Consider the following 19874-nt stretch of genomic DNA (forward strand, 5'->3'; position numbering starts at 1 on the left):
ACTGCACTACTGACCATCTCTGACCATCTGTGACTGCACTACTGACCATCTCTGACCATCTGTGACTGCACTACTGACCATCTCTGACCATCTGTGTCTGCACTACTGACCATCTCTGACCATCTGTGACTGCACTACTCACCATCTCTGACCATCTGTGACTGCACTACTGACCATCTCTTACCATCTGTGACTGCACTACTGACCATCTCTGACCATCTGTGACTGCACTACTGACCATCTCTGACCATCTGTGACTGCACTACTGACCATCTCTGACCATCTGTGACTGCACTACTGACCATCTCTGACCATCTGTGACTGCACTACTGACCATCTCTGACCATCTTTGACTGCACTACTGACCATCTCTGACCATCTGTGACTGCACTACTGATCATCTCTGACCATCTGTGACTGCACTACTGACCATCTCTGACCATCTGTGACTGCACTACTGACCATCTCTGACCATCTGTGACTGCACTACTGACCATCTCTGACCATCTGTGACTTCACTACTGACCATCTCTGACCATCTGTGACTGCAAAAATCACCATCTCTTACCATCTGTGACTGCACTACTGACCATCTGTGACTTCACTATTGACCATCTCTGACCATCTGTGTCTGCACTACTGACCATCTCTGACCATCTGTGACTGCACTACTGACCATCTCTGACCATCTGTGACTGCACTACTGACCATCTCTGACCATCTGTGACTGCACTACTGACCATCTCTGACCATCTGTGACTGCACTACTGACCATCTCTGACCATCTGTGTCTGCACTACTGACCATCTCTGACCATCTGTGACTGCACTACTCACCATCTCTGACCATCTGTGACTGCACTACTGACCATCTCTTACCATCTGTGACTGCACTACTGACCATCTCTGACCATCTGTGACTGCACTACTGACCATCTGTGACCATCTGTGACTGCACTACTCACCATCTCTGACCATCTGTGTCTGCACTACTGACCATCTCTGACCATCTGTGACTGCACTACTGACCATCTCTGACCATCTGTGACTGCACTACTGACCATCTATGACCATTTGTGACTGCACTACTGACCATCTCTGACCATCTGTGACTGCACTACTGACCATCTCTGACCATCTGTGACTGCACAACTGACCATCTCTGACCATCTGTGACTGCACTACTGACCATCTCTGACCATCTGTGACTGCACTACTGATCATCTCTGACCATCTGTGACTGCACTACTGACCATCTCTGACCATCTGTGACTGCACTACTGACCATCTCTGACCATCTGTGACTGCACTACTGATCATCTCTGACCATCTGTGTCTGCGCTACTGACCATCTCTGACCATCTGTGACTGCACTACTGACCATCTCTGACCATCTGTGACTGCACTACTGACCATCTCTGACCATCTGTGACTGCACTACTGACCATCTCTGACCATCTGTGACTGCACTACTGACCATCTCTGACCATCTGTGACTGCACTACTGACCATCTATGACCATCTGTGACTGCACTACTGACCATCTCTGACCATCTGTGACTGCACTACTGACCATCTCTGACCATCTGTGACTGCACTACTGACCATCTCTAACCATCTGTGACTGCACTACTGACCATCTCTGACCATCTGTGACTGCACTACTGACCATCTCTGACCATCTGTGTCTGCACTACTGACCATCTGTGACTTCACTATTGACCATCTCTGACCATCTGTGACTGCACTACTGACCATCTCTGACCATCTGTGACTGCACTACTGACCATCTCTTACCATCTGTGACTGCACTACTGACCATCTCTGACCATCTGTGTCTGCACTACTGACCATCTCTGACCATCTGTGACTGCACTACTGACCATCTCTGACCATCTGTGACTGCACTACTGATAATCTCTGACCATCTGTGACTGCACTACTGACCATCTCTGACCATCTGTGACTGCACTACTGACCATCTCTGACCATCTGTGACTGCACTACTCACCATCTCTGACCATCTGTGACTGCACTACTGACCATCTCTGACCATCTGTGACTGCACTACTGACCATCTCTGACCATCTGTGACTGCACTACTGACCATCTCTGACCATCTGTGACTGCACTACTGACCATCTCTGACCATCTGTGACTGCACTACTGACCATCTCTGACCATCTGTGACTGCACTACTGACCATCTCTTACCATCTGTGACTGCACTACTGACCATCTCTGACCATCTGTGACTGCACTACTGACCATCTCTGACCATCTGTGACTGCACTACTGACCATCTCTGACCATCTGTGACTGCACTACTGACCATCTCTTACCATCTGTGACTGCACTACTGATCATCTCTTACCATCTGTGACTACACTACTGACCATCTCTGACCATCTGTGACTGCACTACTGACCATCTCTGACCATCTGTGACTGCACTACTGACCATCTCTGACCATCTGTGTCTGCACTACTGACCATCTCTGACCATCTGTGACTGCACTACTGATAATCTCTTACCATCTGTGACTGCACTACTGACCATCTCTGACCATCTGTGACTGCACTACTGACCATCTCTGACCATCTGTGACTGCACTACTGACCATCTCTGACCATCTGTGACTGCACTACTGACCATCTCTGACCATCTGTGACTGCACTACTGACCATCTGTGACCATCTGTGTCTGCACTACTGACCATCTGTGACCATCTGTGTCTGCACTACTGACCATCTGTGACCATCTGTGTCTGCACTACTGACCATCTCTGACCATCTGTGACTGCACTACTGACCATCTGTGACCATCTGTGTCTGCACTACTGACCATCTCTGACCATCTGTGACTGCACTACTGACCATCTATGAGCATCTGTGACTGCACTACTGACCATCTGTGACCATCTGTGACTGCACTACTGACCATCTCTGACCATCTGTGACTGCACTACTGACCATCTCTGACCATCTGTGTCTGCACTACTGACCATCTCTGACCATCTGTGACTGCACTACTCACCATCTCTGACCATCTGTGACTGCACTACTGACCATCTCTTACCATCTGTGACTGCACTACTGACCATCTCTGACCATCTGTGACTGCACTACTGACCATCTCTGACCATCTGTGACTGCACTACTGACCATCTCTGACCATCTGTGACTGCACTACTGACCATCTCTGACCATCTGTGACTGCACTACTGACCATCTCTGACCATCTTTGACTGCACTACTGACCATCTCTGACCATCTGTGACTGCACTACTGATCATCTCTGACCATCTGTGACTGCACTACTGACCATCTCTGACCATCTGTGACTGCACTACTGACCATCTCTGACCATCTGTGACTGCACTACTGACCATCTCTGACCATCTGTGACTTCACTACTGACCATCTCTGACCATCTGTGACTGCAAAAATCACCATCTCTGACCATCTGTGACTGCACTACTGACCATCTGTGACTTCACTATTGACCATCTCTGACCATCTGTGTCTGCACTACTGACCATCTCTGACCATCTGTGACTGCACTACTGACCATCTCTGACCATCTGTGACTGCACTACTGACCATCTCTGACCATCTGTGACTGCACTACTGACCATCTCTGACCATCTGTGACTGCACTACTGACCATCTCTGACCATCTGTGACTGCACTACTGACCATCTGTGACTTCACTATTGACCATCTCTGACCATCTGTGACTGCACTACTGACCATCTCTGACCATCTGTGACTGCACTACTGACCATCTCTGACCATCTGTGACTGCACTACTGACCATCTCTGACCATCTTTGACTGCACTACTGACCATCTCTGACCATCTGTGACTGCACTACTGATCATCTCTGACCATCTGTGACTGCACTACTGACCATCTCTGACCATCTGTGACTGCACTACTGACCATCTCTGACCATCTGTGACTGCACTACTGACCATCTCTGACCATCTGTGACTTCACTACTGACCATCTCTGACCATCTGTGACTGCAAAAATCACCATCTCTGACCATCTGTGACTGCACTACTGACCATCTGTGACTTCACTATTGACCATCTCTGACCATCTGTGTCTGCACTACTGACCATCTCTGACCATCTGTGACTGCACTACTGACCATCTCTGACCATCTGTGACTGCACTACTGACCATCTCTGACCATCTGTGACTGCACTACTGACCATCTCTGACCATCTGTGACTGCACTACTGACCATCTCTGACCATCTGTGACTGCACTACTGACCATCTCTGACCATCTGTGACTGCACTACTGACCATCTCTGACCATCTGTGACTGCACTACTGACCATCTCTGACCATCTGTGACTGCACTACTGACCATCTCTGACCATCTGTGACTGCACTACTGACCATCTCTGACCATCTGTGACTGCACTACTGACCATCTGTGACCATCTGTGACTGCACTACTGACCATCTATGACCATCTGTGACTGCACTACTGACCATCTCTAACCATCTGTGACTGCACTACTGACCATCTCTGACCATCTGTGACTGCACTACTGACCATCTCTGACCATCTGTGACTGCACTACTGACCATCTCTGACCATCTGTGACTGCACTACTGACCATCTCTGACCATCTGTGACTGCACTACTGACCATCTCTGACCATCTGTGTCTGCACTACTGACCATCTCTGACCATCTGTGACTGCACTACTCACCATCTCTGACCATCTGTGACTGCACTACTGACCATCTCTTACCATCTGTGACTGCACTACTGACCATCTCTGACCATCTGTGACTGCACTACTGACCATCTCTGACCATCTGTGACTGCACTACTGACCATCTCTGACCATCTGTGACTGCACTACTGACCATCTCTGACCATCTGTGACTGCACTACTGACCATCTCTGACCATCTTTGACTGCACTACTGACCATCTCTGACCATCTGTGACTGCACTACTGATCATCTCTGACCATCTGTGACTGCACTACTGACCATCTCTGACCATCTGTGACTGCACTACTGACCATCTCTGACCATCTGTGACTGCACTACTGACCATCTCTGACCATCTGTGACTTCACTACTGACCATCTCTGACCATCTGTGACTGCAAAAATCACCATCTCTTACCATCTGTGACTGCACTACTGACCATCTGTGACTTCACTATTGACCATCTCTGACCATCTGTGTCTGCACTACTGACCATCTCTGACCATCTGTGACTGCACTACTGACCATCTCTGACCATCTGTGACTGCACTACTGACCATCTCTGACCATCTGTGACTGCACTACTGACCATCTCTGACCATCTGTGACTGCACTACTGACCATCTCTGACCATCTGTGACTGCACTACTGACCATCTGTGACTTCACTATTGACCATCTCTGACCATCTGTGACTGCACTACTGACCATCTCTGACCATCTGTGACTGCACTACTGACCATCTCTGACCATCTGTGACTGCACTACTGACCATCTCTGACCATCTGTGACTGCACTACTGACCATCTCTGACCATCTGTGACTGCACTACTGATCATCTCTGACCATCTGTGACTGCACTACTGACCATCTCTGACCATCTGTGACTGCACTACTGACCATCTCTGACCATCTGTGACTGCACTACTGACCATCTCTGACCATCTGTGACTTCACTACTGACCATCTCTGACCATCTGTGACTGCAAAAATCACCATCTCTGACCATCTGTGACTGCACTACTGACCATCTGTGACTTCACTATTGACCATCTCTGACCATCTGTGTCTGCACTACTGACCATCTCTGACCATCTGTGACTGCACTACTGACCATCTCTGACCATCTGTGACTGCACTACTGACCATCTCTGACCATCTGTGACTGCACTACTGACCATCTCTGACCATCTGTGACTGCACTACTGACCATCTCTGACCATCTGTGACTGCACTACTGACCATCTCTGACCATCTGTGACTGCACTACTGACCATCTCTGACCATCTGTGACTGCACTACTGACCATCTCTGACCATCTGTGACTGCACTACTGACCATCTCTGACCATCTGTGACTGCACTACTGACCATCTCTGACCATCTGTGACTGCACTACTGACCATCTATGACCATCTGTGACTGCACTACTGACCATCTCTAACCATCTGTGACTGCACTACTGACCATCTCTGACCATCTGTGACTGCACTACTGACCATCTCTGACCATCTGTGACTGCACTACTGACCATCTCTGACCATCTGTGACTGCACTACTGACCATCTCTTACCATCTGTGACTGCACTACTGACCATCTCTAACCATCTGTGACTGCACTACTGACCATCTCTGACCATCTGTGACTGCACTACTGACCATCTCTGACCATCTGTGACTGCACTACTGACCATCTCTGACCATCTGTGACTACACTACTGACCATCTCTGACCATCTGTGACTGCACTACTGACCATCTCTGACCATCTGTGACTGCACTACTGACCATCTCTTACAATCTGTGACTGCACTACTGACCATCTCTGACCATCTGTGACTGCACTACTGACCATCTCTAACCATCTGTGACTGCACTACTGACCATCTCTGACCATCTGTGACTGCACTACTGACCATCTCTGACCATCTGTGACTGCACTACTGACCATCTCTGACCATCTGTGTCTGCACTACTGACCATCTCTGACCATCTGTGTCTGCACTACTGACCATCTCTGACCATCTGTGACTGCACTACTGACCATCTGTGACCATCTGTGACTGCACTACTCACCATCTCTGACCATCTGTGTCTGCACTACTGACCATCTCTGACCATCTGTGACTGCACTACTGACCATCTCTGACCATCTGTGACTGCACTACTGACCATCTATGACCATCTGTGACTGCACTACTGACCATCTCTGACCATCTGTGACTGCACTACTGACCATCTCTGACCATCTGTGACTGCACAACTGACCATCTCTGACCATCTGTGACTGCACTACTGACCATCTCTGACCATCTGTGACTGCACTACTGATCATCTCTGACCATCTGTGACTGCACTACTGACCATCTCTGACCATCTGTGACTGCACTACTGACCATCTCTGACCATCTGTGACTGCACTACTGACCATCTCTGACCATCTGTGACTGCACTACTGACCATCTCTGACCATCTGTGACTGCACTACTGATCATCTCTGACCATCTGTGACTGCACTACTGACCATCTCTGACCATCTGTGACTGCACTACTGATCATCTCTGACCATCTGTGACTGCGCTACTGACCATCTCTGACCATCTGTGACTGCACTACTGACCATCTGTGACCATCTGTGACTGCGCTACTGACCATCTCTGACCATCTGTGACTGCACTACTGACCATCTCTGACCATCTGTGACTGCACTACTGACCATCTCTGACCATCTGTGACTGCACTACTGACCATCTCTGACCATCTGTGACTGCACTACTGACCATCTCTGACCATCTGTGACTGCACTACTGACCATCTCTGACCATCTGTGACTGCACTACTGACCATCTCTAACCATCTGTGACTGCACTACTGACCATCTCTGACCATCTGTGACTGCACTACTGACCATCTCTAACCATCTGTGACTGCACTACTGACCATCTCTGACCATCTGTGACTGCATTACTGACCATCTCTGACCATCTGTGACTGCATTACTGACCATCTCTGACCATCTGTGACTGCACTACTGACCATCTCTAACCATCTGTGACTGCACTACTGACCATCTCTGACCATCTGTGACTGCACTACTGACCATCTCTGACCATCTGTGACTGCACTACTGACCATCTCTGACCATCTGTGACTGCACTACTGACCATCTCTGACCATCTGTGACTGCACTACTGACCATCTCTGACCATCTGTGACTGCACTACTGACCATCTCTGATCATCTGTGACTGCACTACTGATCATCTCTGACCATCTGTGACTGCACTACTGACCATCTCTGACCATCTGTGACTGCACTATTGACCATCTCTGACCATCTGTGACTGCACTACTGACCATCTCTGACCATCTGTGACTGCACTACTGACCATCTCTGACCATCTGTGACTGCACTACTGACCATCTCTGACCATCTGTGACTGCACTACTGATCATCTCTGACCATCTGTGACTGCGCTACTGACCATCTCTGACCATCTGTGACTGCACTACTGACCATCTCTGACCATCTGTGACTGCACTACTGACCATCTCTGACCATCTGTGACTGCACTACTGACCATCTCTGACCATCTGTGACTGCACTACTGACCATCTCTGACCATCTGTGACTGCACTACTGACCATCTCTGACCATCTGTGACTGCACTACTGACCATCTCTGACCATCTGTGACTGCACTACTGACCATCTCTGACCATCTGTGTCTGCACTACTGACCATCTCTGACCATCTGTGACTGCACTACTGACCATCTCTGACCATCTGTGACTGCACTACTGACCATCTCTGACCATCTGTGACTGCACTACTGACCATCTCTGACCATCTGTGACTGCACTACTGACCATCTCTGACCATCTGTGACTGCACTACTGATCATCTCTGACCATCTGTGACTGCGCTACTGACCATCTCTGACCATCTGTGACTGCACTACTGACCATCTCTGACCATCTGTGACTGCACTACTGACCATCTCTGACCATCTGTGACTGCACTACTGATCATCTCTGACCATCTGTGACTGCGCTACTGACCATCTCTGACCATCTGTGACTGCACTACTGACCATCTCTGACCATCTGTGACTGCACTACTGACCATCTCTGACCATCTGTGACTGCACTACTGACCATCTCTGACCATCTGTGACTGCACTACTGACCATCTCTGACCATCTGTGACTGCGCTACTGATCATCTCTGACCATCTGTGACTGCACTACTGACCATCTATGACCATCTGTGACTGCACTACTGACCATCTCTGACCATCTGTGACTGCACTACTGACCATCTCTGACCATCTGTGACTGCACTACTGACCATCTCTAACCATCTGTGACTGCACTACTGACCATCTCTGACCATCTGTGACTGCACTACTGACCATCTCTGACCATCTGTGACTGCACTACTGACCATCTCTAACCATCTGTGACTGCACTACTGACCATCTCTGACCATCTGTGACTGCACTACTGACCATCTCTGACCATCTGTGACTGCACTACTGACCATCTCTAACCATCTGTGACTGCACTACTGACCATCTCTGACCATCTGTGACTGCACTACTGACCATCTCTGACCATCTGTGACTGCACTACTGACCATCTCTGACCATCTGTGACTGCACTACTGACCATCTCTGACCATCTGTGACTGCACTACTGACCATCTCTGACCATCTGTGACTGCACTACTGACCATCTCTGACCATCTGTGACTGCACTACTGACTATCTCTGACCATCTGTGACTGCACTACTGACCATCTCTGACCATCTGTGACTACACTACTGACCATCTCTGACCATCTGTGACTGCACTACTGACCATCTCTGACCATCTGTGACTGCACTACTGACCATCTCTGACCATCTGTGACTGCACTACTGACCATCTCTGACCATCTGTGACTGCACTACTGACCATCTCTGACCATCTGTGACTGCACTACTGATCATCTCTGACCATCTGTGACTGCACTACTGATCATCTCTGACCATCTGTGACTGCACTACTGACCATCTCTGACCATCTGTGACTGCACTACTGACCATCTCTGACCATCTGTGACTGCACTACTGACCATCTCTGACCATCTGTGACTGTACTACTGACCATCTATGACCATCTGTGACTGCACTACTGACCATCTCTGACCATCTGTGACTGCACTACTGACCATCTCTGACCATCTGTGACTGCACTACTGACCATCTCTGACCATCTGTGACTGCACTACTCACCATCTCTGACCATCTGTGACATAAGAGTCACAACTATAAGCATCTTATCTATAGGGAATATAAAATCCTCATCTATTAGGAATCTTCCTATATCTCTGTAGTGATTACAAATGGATCTGTACATGGAGGTGACGTCACGTATAAGGCTGAGCTGTATCTATGTGTAGCCAGGACTGTGGACAGCGGCACGGAGGAGGAGGAGAGGGGAGAATAGTTCTGACCTCTCCTGAGGACCTGATCTCACCATGAATACAGATAGTACAACCTGATTATCTCCTAACACCTGAGATCACTCACCTCCCACAGCAGAGTGCCGGTCACCAGTCATGGCCGCCCTCCCCACCTCTATATATCCCCGTCCAGATATCCCTCAGCTCCGCAGACTCCAGGTGATGTCACTAATGAGACCTCACTAATGAGACATCCTGCAGGGAGCAGCTGATTATAGAGAGGTCCCCCGATCCTCTGTCCAGAGGGGCCGACATCAGGAGCTGAGGGTCACGACAGCTTGGACATGAACCTGATGCAACGAATCCTGCTGATGACCTCGTGCACTGATGACCCCAACCATCGTCCTCCATGAGACACATCTATCATCCACCTCCCCAACAAAGACAATAAACTGATGTATAAAACTCCGGCCGAGAGAAGGTCCCAGACCACGAGCCGCTCTCAGTGCTGAGGAGTCTCCAGATGTATAGGATTGTGCTGCGGAGCTGCTGCTGGACAACCCCCAGTGATTTATAGTGATAAAAGTCCCATCTTAGCTCTGCTATTGCTATGACTTGGGGGTGATGATAGAGGCCAGGGTGTGCTGCGATGTAGGCACTGAGTCCACTCCATTGAGGGTTGATCATTGTGCACCAATAATTTAGATTGTGCTTCGCACTTCTATTCAGCCTGGCTTTCTGTATGTGGATACTAAGCAATGGCCGATCCTCAATAGGGTGGTATGGATGACCATCTGGGCCTCCGGACCTTCAGAGGGCCCACTGCCCACAATCTGCCCGCATCTACCACCAATGCCGCAATGTGAGAGGAGACCCAATGGGTGCAGGAAACTTCTGTAATGATCTGATTTCCTGCTACAGACAGATTATTATAATGGCCAGTAGGAGGCAGTGCTGTGAGTTGGATCATTAGGATCAGTGATGAGACCCCCACAGATCATGACAATGAGGGGTCCGATGGGGTCCCACATACCTCCGTACCTCTGTCGTGATCCCCATCGGACCCCTCATTTTCGTCATCTGTGGGGGTCTCATCACTGAGACCCCCATTGATCAGCAAGTTAGGCCCTATCCTGTGGATAGAGCCTATCTTCTGTTTTTCGGGAAACCCCTTTAAAGGGAACCTGTCACCATGGACTTAATTTTCACTAAAGACAGGTTATAGATGCCCCTTACACCTGCACTGCAAATATGTTTTTGTGCCTTCTCTGAGCTTTATCATGACAATATACTGTAATTGTGTGTTAGAACTTACCTGGCTTACTGACAGAATCATCTGTGTAGCCCCAGGAGTTGGGCTTTGGTTTGACTGCATTTCAAAAAAACTTGTCTTGTGCTGCAGACTCCTCAGATCTCAGCCCCCACCTTTGTGTCCCTGTACAGCTCCTCCCCCTGCTCCTGCACAGCCTGTTGAGCTGCCATCAGTGGGGAAGAGAGGAGCTGTACAGGAGCACAAAGGTGGGGGCTGAGAGCTGAGGAGTCTGCAGCACAAGACGAGTCACATGTTGTTTTTTTGAAATCCATCCAAACCAAAGTCCAACCCCTGTGACTACACAGAGGATTCTGTCAGGGTGCAGGGTAAGTTATAACACACAATTATATTGTAATGCAAATGTTTAGAGAAGGCAGGAGGGCAGATGGGCTTCTTTAACCTGTCTTTAGTGAAAATGAAATCCCTGGTTACAGGTTCCCTTTAAGAATGAGGGAATATATTGCAGGGCTGGGTGCAAAATCCAATCCACCCACTGCGACCGGGCCGCAGGGTCACAATATGCCGACCGGGAGGGAAGGTCTTGTGAATCTTTGGGAGAAAGTAGCACCCTGGTTTGGGAGGGTGAGGGGGTCGCATTTTCTCTGCTAGGCTCTTACTGAGGATTTTCTTCTGGACACCTGACCTTAAGAGAGAACCCAGTAGGGTCTGAATTTTCCAAGTGGGATTTTTCTTTAGCTCTTGGTAAGTGACGGATTATCCAGCTGTCTGAGAGCTTCTGCGTTTCCCCCTTGTCTCACCGCTACATTTTCATTGCTTTTCAGCCATTTCAATGCTTTCAGTTCTTTCTTTGTTATGTTTCTGTTGTCTTTATTTATATATATGTGTGCTCTAATTTCTTGTAATATTGGGGCTTATTTACTAAGGGTCCGTCGGGCGTATTTTCGTCGGGTTTCCTGACTATTTCAGTTTTGCACCGAATTTCCTTGGGATTTTGGCGCACACGATTGGAGTTTGGCGCATCATCTTGCACGCGACAGAAATCGGGGGGCGGGCCGTCGGACAACCCGATGGATTCGGATAACGCGCAGGATTTAACATTTAGAATTGTGTCGCAAGAGACGCACTTCCAAGCACCAGGAAGAAGATGGTGAACTCCGGCGGACCTCGGGGCAGAAGCGACGGATCCAGGATCTCAGGCAAACGATCATACTGTCCTCATCGTACAACGCACCGCGGGATCGCGACAAGACATTGGGGCAGATTTACTTACCCAGTCATGTCGCGATCCCACGGTGCAATGTCCGACGGCCACGCCCCCAGATTTCTGTTGCATGCAAGCCGGCGCCGATGCACCAAAATCCGATCGCTTGGCCAAAATCCTGGGGCAATTCGGCGCAAAGTGGAAATCATCGGGAAACCCAATGAAAATGTGTCCGACAGACCCTTAGTAAATGAGCCCCATTGTGTTTTGGAACAAGTAAAGGGCTCCCCCTGGTGTAAGAGGGAACATGGGTCTATTTCCTCCTCTGAAACAGTTCATGGGGGGGATCAGATGTATTAAACATGGTATCAATGTACACAGCCCCGTCCTGTACTGTGGGGGGATCGTGCGCCATTAAGCCCAATGGTCCAATCTCAGCCGATTCACTTCTATATTATTACTTTTATTGGAAACGGAAAAAAAAAAAGTGCTCAATTCAATTTCCGTATTTCCTTAGAGACGTCTCACACTCAACAAACTTTCAGGTGTTTGTATGTGAGATTTAGAGACCAATGTAGGTCCGATGAAACTAGTGGGTGGGGGAGCCCCGAGATTGATGGATCATGTTAGGAGGTTACATCAGGGAAATGCATAGCTCCCAACCGTCCCGATTTTGACGGGACTTTCCCGTTTTTCGTACCCCTGCCCCGCGTCACGGGCAGCTATGATATTGTCACGGATTTCCCCCCCAGGTCCCGCTGTGTCCCGGCGCTGTGTCCGCATAGTAAATACTTTGAAAGTCTGAACTCACAGTACAGAATGGCTTCTACAGACATCGGGAGGGAATCCTTTTCAGAGAAGTGTCGGGCTTAGCGCAGAGCAGGGACCACGTCATCAGGTCAGATCAGCATCTGTCCATATATGGTCACTGCATCTCCTAGGGTTCCCCAGAGCAGACATCGGGCAGGGAATCCTTTTCAGAGAAGTGTCGGCTTAGCGGAGAGCAGGGACCACGTCATCAGGTCAGATCAGCATCTGTCCATATATGGTCACTGCATCTCCTAGGGTTCCCCAGAGCAGACATCGGGAGGGAATCCTTTTCAGAGAAGTGTCGGCTTAGCGGAGAGCAGGGACCACGTCATCAGCTTCAGATCTGTCCATATATGGTCACTGCATCTCCTAGGGTTCCCCAGAGCAGACATCGGGAGGGAATCCTTTTCAGAGAAGTGTCGGCTTAGCGGAGAGCAGGGACCACGTCATCAGCTTCAGATCTGTCCATATATGGTCACTGCATCTCCTAGGGTTCCCCAGAGCAGACCTCGGGCAGGGAATCCTTTTCAGAGAAGTGTCGGCTTAGTGGAGAGAGCAGGGACCACGTCATCAGCTCAGATCTCTATCTGTCCATATATGGTCTCCAGGTCTTCCCCAGACACAAGCTCTTAATATAATTAAATTAAATAAAGTTTTGCCCAGGCTGAGATTCGAACCTGGGACCCTCTACACCATAGACAGGAGCCTTAACTAACTGAGCTATAAGCCCAGTGATACAGAGCTGGGGATTTCTGGTAACTAAGAAGTGTTATCTGCCATTTACACTGTGACACAGACTAATGCACTGATATATAGAGAGGGATCTTCTCAGAGGTTATTATTGTAATTATTGAGACTATTATTATTATTATTATTATAAATTTTATTATTATGGAGATGATTATTAATAATGGTAAAAATAATAATAATCATCTCAATAATAATAATAATAATAATAGTCTCAATAATTACAATAATCTGAGAAGATCCCTCCCTATATACCAAGGCAGTACATAGTTCTTAGTTACCAAAATTCTCCACTTGTTAATCACTGAGGTTATAGCTCAGTGGGTTGAGGCGCTGTGTTATTATTGTACATGGACACTGCAGGTTCTGGGTTCAAATCCCAATGAGGATAATTTTTTTTTTTTTTTTAAATTATGATTTTTATTATTTTTAATATGGCTAAAATTTGGGGCGTGGCCAGGGAGTGATTGGGGGTGTGGCTTAGGGGGATCGCCGCGGCACGCTACGCGTGCCGCCATTTTGTCCCTCTTTCCTTTTCCCAAATGTTGGGAGGTATGGAAATGTGTCCCTTCTACAGTTTAGTGGTTTAGAATTTGTTCCACCAACTGAGAATTGGAGGAGATGGACAAAGAAGAGAAGCAAAATGGATCTGAAGAACAAAGGCGATGGGTCCTGCCGGATAAGAGCGATTTCATCTGATTTGGCGCAATTCACCTGCTGTGATACTGTGACCCCTTTTTGCTGCCAGATTATCGGTTTGGTTTTGATAATTGCTGCACATTCCATATATCTATATTTTTTATATTGACACATTCCATATAGATACATGTCACAGTCTATGGGGATTAGTCCCTTAGGACTAAGTAAGTGGACTCCCTGGACAACCTTAGCCGCAACCCGGGAGCAAAGTCAAAGTGAACTCCTGGTTTTCACCAGAGCCTGCCGCAAAGCGGGATGGTCTTGCTGCAGCGGGGAGTCACCAGGTCGCTCCGCGGGTGCGACTAGGCCCGCGATGGCAGACAAGGTAGGGACACGGGGACCACGGGAAGGAAGGCAGGCAGGACCACGGGAAGGCAGGGAGGACCACGGGAAGGCAGGCAGGACCACGGGAAGGCAGTCAGGCAGGGCCACGGGAAGGCAGGCAGGACCACAGAAAGGCTGGCAGGACCACAGGAAGGCAGGCAGGCAAGACAATGGGAAGGCAGGCAGGCAAGACAACGGGAAGGCAGGCAGGCAAGACAACGGGAAGGCAGACAGGCAGGATCATGGGAAGGCAGGACCATGGGAAGGCAGGCAGGACCACGGGAAGGCAGGCAGGACCACGGGAAGGCAGGCAGGACCACAGCTATATAGCTGAGCCAGGAATTCCAGAGCCAATAAGGAGGATGCTGGCCCTTTAAGGCTGGGAGAAGTCCGCGCGCAACCCCCCCCCCTCCTAGTGGCGGGAGCGCACGACTGCAAGAAAGAAGCATGCGGACTACACGCTGGGAGCCAGAGTGCAGGCCGGAGCCAGGAGAGGAAAGTGAGGGCTGGGAGAGCGGGGACCGCAGCAACAGGCAAGGGTGCACCCTCAATCGGTACCGAGGATCGCGGTTGTAACCTTGCCAATACAATTTGTGATAATCTCTATGATATGGACATCCTGTGACTTCCTGTGACTTCTTACAACTGCATACGACTTCCTGCGGCTTCCTGTGACTTCCTGTGACTTCCTGTGACTTCCTGTGATTCCCTATGACTTCCTACGACTTCCTATTACTTCCTGTGACTTCCTGTGACTTCCTACGACTTCCTGTTACTTCCTGTGACTTCCTGTGACTTCCTACGACTTCCTATTACTTCCGGTGACTTCCTTTGACTTTCTGTGACTTCCTGTGACTTCTTGTGACATCCTGTGACTTCCTGTGACATCGTGTGACTTCCTATGACTTCCAGGAAACTCCCTGCTCCGATACCCAATGGCTTTGACAATGTAACTTTTAGAAGATGCCTATGAAAAGTGAAGTTTTATGGTGAGTGCCACGACTTTCTTTTTCTTCTCCATGTTACTGCTCTTGCGTTCTGTCATCATACATAGCATAGCACTACCCATTGGTCCACATCATCCCACTGACTACGGCCATATTTAGAGGCTTCTGCTATCCTGTGAAAAAAAAAGTGCTTAATTCAATTAGAGATGTCTCACACTCAACAAACTTTCAGGTGTTTGTATGTGAGATTTGGAGACCATTGTAGGTCCAATGAAACTAGGGGGTGGGGGAGCCCCGAGATTGATGGATTATGTTAGGAGGTTCCATCAGGGAAATGTGTCCCTTCAACGGTTTAGTGATTTAGAATTTGTTCCACCAACTGAGAAATGGAGGAGATGGACAAAGGGTCTTATTAAGAAGAAGCGGCAAAATAGATTTGAAAAACAAAGGCGATGGGTCCTGCCGGACAGGAGCGATTTCATCTGATTTGGCTCAATTCACCTGCTGTGATACTGTGAATCCTTCTGCTGCCAGATAATCGGTTTGGTTTTTTTAATTGCTGCACATTCCATATAGATACAATTTATGATAATCTTTATGATATGCACATCCTGTGACTTCCTGTGACTTCCTGTGACTACTTGGGACCTCCTGTGACTTCCTGTGACTACCTGGGACCTCCTGTGACTTCCTGTGACATCCTGTGACTACCTGGGACTTCCTCAGTGACTGATTTATTGCAGGTGTAAATGCCAGGGTCTCCAGGAACAGGTCGCTCGTGCTCTCCAGGAATCTCCCTGCTCCGATCCCCCATGGCTTTGATGATGTGACTTTTAGAAGATGCCTATGAAAAGTGAAGTTTTATGGTGAGTGCCACGACTTTCTTTTTCTTCTCCATGTTACGGCTCTTGCGTTCTGTCACCATACATAGCAGAGCACCACTTAACGCTCCGCATCATTCCCCTGACTACGGCCATATTTAAAAGCTTCTGTTATCCCGTGTCCGGGTGATGCCCTCATTGATTCTACTTGATTCTGGATCTATGTAGTAATGTTAGTTCTGAGCTTGGTTGTGGTGTTATTTATGTAGTAAACCAGGTCCACTTCTAGGAATTTAGGGGCACATCCAACACACATTAGTTTATGTTTTCTTGTGTTTATGGGGCCTTATAGATCACATCAACCAGATCAGAAAGAAAGTGTAACTGACAGGGACCAGGAGACATTCGACATCACGGTTCTGTATAAAAGACTTCCGCACTTATACAGCAGCATCAGGAAGTCACATGACTCTCACCCCTCCTCCCCCCAGAGTGAGCAGGCAGAAGCAGCCCCTCCCCTTTGTGAAACCGTGTCTCTAAACAACTCTACAGAATCGAAGAGCAACAGCTACTGCAGGAATAGGCTAATCTGAGGAGGATAGTAAAGATACTGCTGGACGTAGGACATCAGCGTTGCAGTTTTAGTCTTTTCAAAGATCCCGTGGAACATCCATCAGACTAAATAATAGAATAAAGAAATATTTTTTTATTATTATTATTATTATTATTTGTCAAATGAGAATCTGATCTCAAGAGGATTTTTACTTGTGGGAGAACGATTGTGGCTCCATATACAGATCCATCCACCATCAACCATTCAATCATTTTCCTCAACTTCAGATTATAGTCGGACAAGTTTCTGGTAAAGTCTTCTCAGTCCATCCTGAATGTCTTTACTTCTTGCTCCATAAATGATTGGGTTCAGCATAGGAAGCAGGAGGAAGCTGAGGACCTCGGCTATTGTCTTCACATAGAGGGGAGTATCAGGATAGAAGATCAGATAGAACGGGATAGATGTCGATATATAAAACAAGGAGAGTAGGATAGCTTGGGAACTGCAAGTGCTCAGAGACTTCCACCGAGCTTGGGGAGACTTCAACTTGTAAACTATGCTTAACATCTGCAAATAGGAGAAGACTATGATGCTGTTGTCCCCACCTTGGTAGACACAGATGAGAATGACCATGTAGATGCTGAGGGGCATCAAGTCTCCATAAGAAAGTTTCATCACCTCCCGAAACTCACAATATATGTCATAAATGGTGTTCAGATCACTGTAGCTCAATCTGACTATCAGAAACGTCAAGGGAAATGTCGTGAGTATAGAACGTGCCACGATGAGGGCCACTGACTTAGTCATGAAGGATCGGCTTATCAGGGTAGAATGTCTGAGGGGGTGACAGATGGCCACATACCGGTCAAAGGACATGAGAGCAAAGATTGAAGACTGGAGGCCCCACATGGTGTAGAGGATATAGGCCTGAGTCAGGCATTCAGCACTGGAGATTGTGTTGGAACTGAACCAGATAATGGTCAGAACTTTTGGGATGGTGGCAGAGGAGATGCTGAGGTCTGTCAGAGAGAGCAAAGCAATGAATATGTGCATTGGTTCCTGGAGCTTCTGGTCCATCTTGATGAGCACAATGATGGTGCAATTACTGAGGATGACCACCAGGTACATGAACAGAAACAGCAGAGACACCGGAAGCTTCTTGTCCTCAACCCACGAGAGTCCTACTAGAAGGAACTGATGAGGAAAAGATCCAAATGCTAGTGAGGAGTTCATGTCTCCTGGAGGAACAAGGCACGTGAGTGTAACAATTGCTGATGGATTATTATCACTATGCAGAAGGGTTTGGAGACTTCTACAATGCAAAACCCCTGAGTCAATACAGCCCATATCATCAACTTATATTCAGGAGATAGATCCCCAGGCACTATACAGTAGGCCGGTATAATGGCCATGAGCTTTCGGCCTCTCAGTGCATAGAGTAGTCTGAGAAGCTCGAGGCCATTAGAGGTCCATCTACCATAAACTCCATAGATTGTCTCTAGCCGTTTTTCTATCCTGCCAAATCATCAGACTTCTCTTTAATTTCTCTCTCCCTCTCCCTGCTCTTCTATCCTGCAACCCGGGTACACTTCTCTGTACTGTCTCTCCCCCTCTCCCTGCTCTTCTATCCTGCTACACAGGACACTTCTCTGTACTGTCTCTCCCCCTTGCTCTGCTCTTCTATCCTGCCACACGGGGACACTTCTCTGTACTGTCCATCCCCCTCACTCTGCTCTTCTATCCCGCTACACAGGACACTTCTCTGTACTGTCCATCCCCCTCCCCCTTCTCTTCTATCCTGCTACACAGGACACTTCTCTGTACTGTCTCTCCCCCTTGCTCTGCTCTTCTATCCTGCCACGCGGGGACACTTGTCTGTACTGTCTCTCCTCCTCTCCCTGCTCTTCTATCCTGCTACACAGGACACTTCTCTGTTCTGTCTCTCCTCCTCGCTCTGCTCTTCTATCCTGCTACACAGGACACTTCTCTGTACTGTGTCTCCTCCTCTCCCTGCTCTTCTATCCTGCTACACAGGACACTTCTCTGTACTGTCTCTCCCCCTTTCTCTGCTCTTCTATCCTGCCACACGGGGACACTTCTCTGTACTGTCCATCCCCCTCCCCCTTCTCTTCTATCCTGCTACACAGGACACTTCTCTGTACTGTCTCTCCCCCTTGCTCTGCTCTTCTATCCTGCCACGCGGGGACACTTGTCTGTACTGTCTCTCCTCCTCTCCCTGCTCTTCTATCCTGCTACACAGGACACTTCTCTGTACTGTCTCTCCCCCTTGCTCTGCTCTTCTATCCTGCCACACG

General features: G+C 48.5%; 1 protein-coding gene across 1 annotated transcript; it reads right to left on the bottom strand.

The window, feature by feature from the left end:
• Positions 1-17847: 17847 nt before the first annotated feature.
• On the bottom strand, positions 17848-18792 carry LOC140116353 (olfactory receptor 52D1-like). Its single transcript, XM_072132881.1, has one exon. The coding sequence runs from the start codon at positions 18790-18792 to the stop codon at positions 17848-17850; it is 945 nt and encodes a 314-aa protein (XP_071988982.1).
• Between the last annotated feature and the right edge of the window lie 1082 nt (positions 18793-19874).

Source organism: Engystomops pustulosus, chromosome 2 (genome assembly GCF_040894005.1).
Source record: "Engystomops pustulosus chromosome 2, aEngPut4.maternal, whole genome shotgun sequence".
Classification (NCBI taxonomy): Eukaryota; Metazoa; Chordata; class Amphibia; order Anura; family Leptodactylidae; genus Engystomops; species Engystomops pustulosus.

What these genes read in the sequence shown, in the direction of transcription:
- LOC140116353 (XM_072132881.1), bottom strand. Translation starts at nt 18,792, where the DNA reads ATGAACTCCTCACTAGCATTTGGATCTTTTCCTCATCAGTTCCTTCTA.